The following is a 5,782-nucleotide window of genomic DNA, read 5'->3' as shown; positions in this document are numbered from 1 at the left end:
GATGGGAGAAAGTCAGGAAGCACTGCAGCAAGCCGGCCTTCCGAAGAGGTTTCCCCTCAGGGAATTCTCCGTCAAAGCCATCTTTGGGAGTTCGTCTCCAGAGATCGTCTCAAAAGATCGCCTCCAAAAATCGTCTCTCAAAATCCCCAGTTTAGCAAGGGCCTTTTATCCCCCATTTCGGTGGGGTTGTTTTTTCTTCTTCTTTGAAGTTAGAGGATATCCCGAACAAACACTGAATGTCTAAACAAGCATCTTCTGAAGGCGTAAAATGGTTTAAAACCAGCTTTTGTGACATTCCTGGCCCACAGATAAGCCAGCAGGGGTTGGTGGTGCCTCTGTTTGCCAGACACAAGCATTATCACCTTCTTGCAGTGGTCCGCTCCTTCAAGCAGCACCCCTGAAAAAGACTGCTTGTCCTGTCTCTGCTTATCTTTGCAATCATAAGCAGAGATGGCACAATAGCAACCACCATTCACCCTCCTAGATAGTTAGCAGTCGCCAGTCAGAATCTTATCATCAGGAAAACCTCACGAAGCAAGCTTTGAGACAACAAAAGAAAACCAGATCTGTCCTTCACACCACCCCGTGGCTCAAAGGTTGCTTGAAACTGATGTGCAAATGACCATTCACGGTGGTGAGGAAAGAAGGGAAAAAAAAAGTAAGCATAAGGGAAAAGAGGGATGGGGGATAATGGGGAATTAAATGTTTACATCATCATCATCATTCAATCAAAACCTTGATTGATAACACACTAAACATAAGGTTACTTGTAAGGTCATAATTATTTTCAGTCAATATATGTACCTTCATACAGGCATGTATTTTAGATCTCTTTAAAATAATAATTACTCACAGAAAGTTATTTAGAGCTATAGTCACTTATTCCCATTGTTACTTGCTTTACCCTTAGCTCCCTTTTCTATTTAATTAGTAAGCTTTTTCTTGTTGACCTGCTCCTGCTATTGTTACAAAAATCATCAATAGGCAGTCATTCTTGATGCAGTACAGAGTGAGATGCACCTATATCTACCAGAAAACAAACATCCTTACACTGCTGTGTGCACAATGCATTCAGTCCACTGGGGGCAAAACTCATCCTGGGATCTTCAGGTCCTGATCTAGTGCAGCTGCTATTGTTCTTCCCAATTCTTTCACTACAGTCCCTCTTTCAATATAATTTCCAAGCTCTATAAATAAATCTGTCCGGGTCCCTTACTTAAGTTCCTTTAACGTGTATATTACTGGAAGAAAATGAAGACATTCTTGTTCGGACTAGCAAAAGACCTTCAGTGGTGCAAACAGTTCAGCAGACAAGGAGGGATAAAATCGAAAGATTGTAACTATTCCTGCCAGACAGACCCTCTTGGCATGATCACGGGACGTCTAGCTTGCACACCTGGCATGGGTGTGAGCAGATATTATAAAGACCATTGGCAAGCCCGCCAAACCTGAGGCGGCTTGGAGTGAGTGGCAAGAGACCATGGGTTCGTGTATGACCAAGGAGCAAGTGGCGAAGACAGAGGAGCAAACGGCAGATAGCCAGATCGTGGAAGAGGAGCAGATGGAGCAGACGACGGATAGTCAAATCATGTATGAGGAGCAGATGGAGGATTCTCAAATCATGGAGGAGGAGCAGCGGGAGCAGACCACAGATACTCAAATCATGGACGACCCCATAATCTATGCGTGGAATCCGCTCTACGAAGTCCCAGCCTGGAACAGATGGAGAAGACGACCTGCGCAGAAGGAGGTGAGCGCCAACATCGAGCTGCATCTCGCGCAGGAATGGTTCCACGGCAAGATGGGACCAGGGTGCAGTGGGCGGCTCATCGCTGAGCGGGTGCTGAGGGAGTACTGCACCATGATGGGAGCTCCTGATGGCTCCTTTCTCGTAAGAGAGAGCGGGACATTCGTTGGGGACTACGTCCTGTCCATCTGGCGTAATGGAGGGGTGCAGCACTGTCGCATCCATTGGTGGCAGGATGCCAACAGTCACAGGTACTATCTAACCAACAACAGAATCTTCGACAGTCTCTATGACCTCATCTCCTATTATCGGGAGACACCGCTGAGGTACAATGAAATGGAGTTGAGACTGACAGTGCCTGTGCCTCGTACCAAAGACTGGGTGACGCGGGACAGCACCAGAAGATCGAGCACAGCTCCAGCACCATCTTCCTCAGGGCAGGATGGAAGATCCAGCACCATCGTGCGTGAAAAGAGAGTCATATTTAATAAGGCACTTGACCAAGTTCATATTATTTAAGTTCATTGTTCACAATAAAAGTTTTTGTTCTGCACTAACCACAGAGTCCGTGTCTAATTACCACAGGTGAACTTTGATCGTATTTGCCTTTCTTAACCTGTATGAGACACTGCATTCTTATCCCTACCTGGGGTTTCTACTACCCATACCAAATTGATCACTTACTTTGTCTGTAATACTGGTCCTAGCAGGGGTAATAATTAACACTAAACTAAGGGCACGTGCACTTCCAATGTTGTGCTTTTGTTCCTATTCGGAAGTAACGATTTGTTTACTTTCTGATCACAAGCGGCAGTGGATGGGGGGGGCGGTTAGGGAGAGCAGCACAGGGATGCATTCTCTTGCAGCACTTCCACTGCCATTTACCATTAACAATTACATTTCCATATATCATTTGCATTTATACTTACATATACCATAAACATTTAACAATCACAAAGACAGTGACAATAACCAATAGTATCAAATAAAATAAATAAATGGGGGTATTTGTGTCAGCTGCTTTCTCCATTCAGGAAGTCCCAGTGTAAGCCAAGATCCAGACAGGAATTCTTTTTGTTTTGTTTTGTTTTCATCCAAAAACCATGTTTTGTATGGAACTCCTGGACTGATGTGATACTGAAAAGCATCAGTGCAAAGGGCTTTATGATAGATTTCATTTGTGACCACATCTAACAGATAGTAGATGGGTCCTTGGCTCATTTCCCAATTTGTTAGGAATTTGGAAACACCATGGAGGAGTTGCATGCAAATCACAATCATTTTAACAAAGAAGGGGTGAAAGAAGGGGTCAGAAGGGATGGTATCACTGTGCAGAAAGTACCAGAAAAGCCAGGATGACCTGTAAAAATTCTGAACCCAATTGTGAAGTTTAACAAATCCAAGGACTGATATCCATCACAAACCACAACCACAACAAACCAAAACATAATACTATTGCAACCAAAACATGTAATAAAGAGGTATATCAGTATTCTAGCATGATTACATCTTCAATTTTTCTGTCACAAAACACAAATGGTTAAAGACAGCTATCAGCCATTCTGTGTTCAGTAAAGGTCCCACGAGGATCTTCTGTAAAATAAAACAAGACAACTTGCCCTTTTGGGGCTATTGTTAATACAATTAAAAAATGAGGGAACAATCCAGCAAGAGTTGATTTTACATTTCTTTATCGGGGTGTCCTTAGCCTTCCAAGGATATTTGTTAAGGGATTTCATTAAGGTTAGGGAAACTGTCCTCAGGTTAGCTGAGTCAGTTGTCACAGGCTGGCCAGGGAGATAAGTGTTTCCCTGGCTTATCAGTAACTGTATTGTGACTCACAGGGGGAATTGGCAGGAGTGGTGAGGCCTTGGGACAGAAGGTGTTAAATCGAGGATCTCCTTTTGTTGTGAGCTTTCTAATACATCCACCCCTTCACTGCCTTCCCCCCCCCACCTCCCGCTCATCTGGGGGAGGGGGCGAAAGCATCAGCTTTCCTTGAGCTTCTTGAGCTTTTGTTCTGGCCACCAGTTAACTAATTTCTCTAGTCTGACTGTGGGTAATCCATTCATCAAATCTCGTGGAACACCCTTTTGCCAGCCAAGTGTCCAGAGACGATTACGTCTATGACCAATATTTCGCCTACCTGTTCTTACTGGCAATGAGACCCTTCCAGTTTCACTGAGGTTTGGGCTAGGTGGCCCAGGGGCAAGGCTGACTGCTGCAAGCCTCACTTCCCTTGGGTCAAATTTACTAGTGTTAGAAATCACCGGCCCATATTTTCTTTCATAGTTAATTAATTCTTGGGCAACCTCCCCCCATGTCCATACTTTATATCCTGACTGCACATGGTTAGAGGTTACAGTTCCTTCTAATGCTGCCCGGGTTCTTTCTCCCTGAGGCAAAGCTTGTATTTTTCCTTGTAGTTGTATACCTATAGGTTTCAGTGATTCTGGAAGCCCCCTAATTAAAGGAGTCATCCTTTCAGGATCAACAGGCATCATCATAGGTGATTCATGATGTGGCTGCAACTTTCTATCATACATCATTTGCAAACAGGCAGCCTTTTGGACACTTTCAACCAATTGATCCACTGTCCCATTAATAGCAAGAGGGTCTCCCCTTTCTAAAGGGTTGAGACCACCAGCCCAGTAAGCAGCCCTCTGTGTTAGGGACCAGGGAGCACAGTTGTTGCCAGTAGTTAAAAATACTCCTGGCCCCCAATAACCCTCAGCCTCCTTTTCGGTTAGCATTATTTGGTCTCCACCAGTTAGACTAACTCTCCATACATACTCCGTTTCTGATTCTTTTGGAGAACGGCTAAAATCCTTTTTCAGTTTTGCTAATTCAGTGACAGAGAAGGGAATTTCTTTAACATTCATTTTAGGATCCAGGTCCTCACCATTATCAAATGCATATTCAGTTTTTATCAAAGGACGCAATTGGGTTGGCGAGTCCTCTAATTTGTCAAGCCCTTCCCTCATTCCTTGTAGTTCCTTCTGAGGAAAAGTTTTTTCTTGAGGCAAATTATGGACAACAGTATTGCTAGTATTCTTATACGCTAATAGTTCCTTAAAAGCCATTTGCAACAAAACTGAATTATGTTGCTCTCTTTGTAATTGTTCCTCAAGGTTCACTATTTGATTCTGCAGAGTTTTTACCAACTCTTGCATTACTTTAACTGATTCCTGTAATGCTTGTATGGTTTGGGTTTCTGCCGAATGCTTTTCATCTCGGAACTCCACGGCTGCTTTTAAAGCTGCACCGAGTACCGCACAAATAAACGATTTTCCTTTCCCGGCTCGGGTACGAGCCCCATGTTGTAAAACACAAATGCGGTCTGAAACACTCTGCAAGTTATGCCAGTTTTGTCGTGCCCAATCCACCCCTGATAAAGAGGGCCGAGCACCGTGCTTTTCTAAAAGGTCAAATAGCACATTTTCACTTTTCATAGTGGCAATACTTTCACTCATTTCTCAATACCCTAAAAGATCTACACTAAGGGAAGAGAAGGTACACTTCACTCCTTACCCCACCCCAGGGAGGCACACACCTATCAAACAAATGCAAATGCTACAATCATGCCTCCCTGGCTATCCTGTCAGGCCAGAAAAACTTCAAGCTTCAAGCCACCAAAGTTACCAAACGCTTCAAAATTTCTTAAAGAGGAATAAACTTCTTGGAGAGCAACACACACTTTACGTCAAAAAATTACTTCCTCACTTCCCCAAGAGGTGCACACACAAAACTTTTCAAATTCCAAAACACGTTACAAGTTACTTAAACCACAAAAAATGCAAAATTGTCTTCTCGAGGAGGCACACACGTATAAAACAAAAGCAAATAGTCAAAATTAATTCATACGTCCCCAAGAGGTAAACACAAAAGCAAGTAAAGTTTCAGAATATGGAGCGGTCTTCCTGGAGAGGTGCTCACATCTAAGTTACCAAAACTGTCGCTCCTTGCAACTCCAGGAGGTGCACATAGAAAAGTTTCAGGCTATATCTGGGAGGACAACACTCTCACGGCGGGTAT

General features: G+C 43.7%; 1 protein-coding gene across 1 annotated transcript; it reads right to left on the bottom strand.

Moving 5' to 3' along the window:
• Positions 1-3,336: 3,336 nt before the first annotated feature.
• On the bottom strand, positions 3,337-5,220 carry LOC140249020 (uncharacterized). Its single transcript, XM_072330230.1, has one exon. It carries the CDS (start codon positions 5,218-5,220, stop codon positions 3,736-3,738), a length of 1,485 nt encoding a protein of 494 aa, XP_072186331.1. The 3' UTR covers positions 3,337-3,735.
• Between the last annotated feature and the right edge of the window lie 562 nt (positions 5,221-5,782).

The sequence above is a fragment of the Excalfactoria chinensis genome, chromosome 2, assembly GCF_039878825.1.
Source record: "Excalfactoria chinensis isolate bCotChi1 chromosome 2, bCotChi1.hap2, whole genome shotgun sequence".
Classification (NCBI taxonomy): domain Eukaryota; kingdom Metazoa; phylum Chordata; class Aves; order Galliformes; family Phasianidae; genus Excalfactoria; species Excalfactoria chinensis.
The sequence above is the reverse complement of the archived record's forward strand: the minus strand, read 5'-3'. Positions and strand labels throughout refer to the sequence as shown.

What these genes read in the sequence shown, in the direction of transcription:
- LOC140249020 (XM_072330230.1), bottom strand. Translation starts at nt 5,220, where the DNA reads ATGAGTGAAAGTATTGCCACTATGAAAAGTGAAAATGTGCTATTTGAC.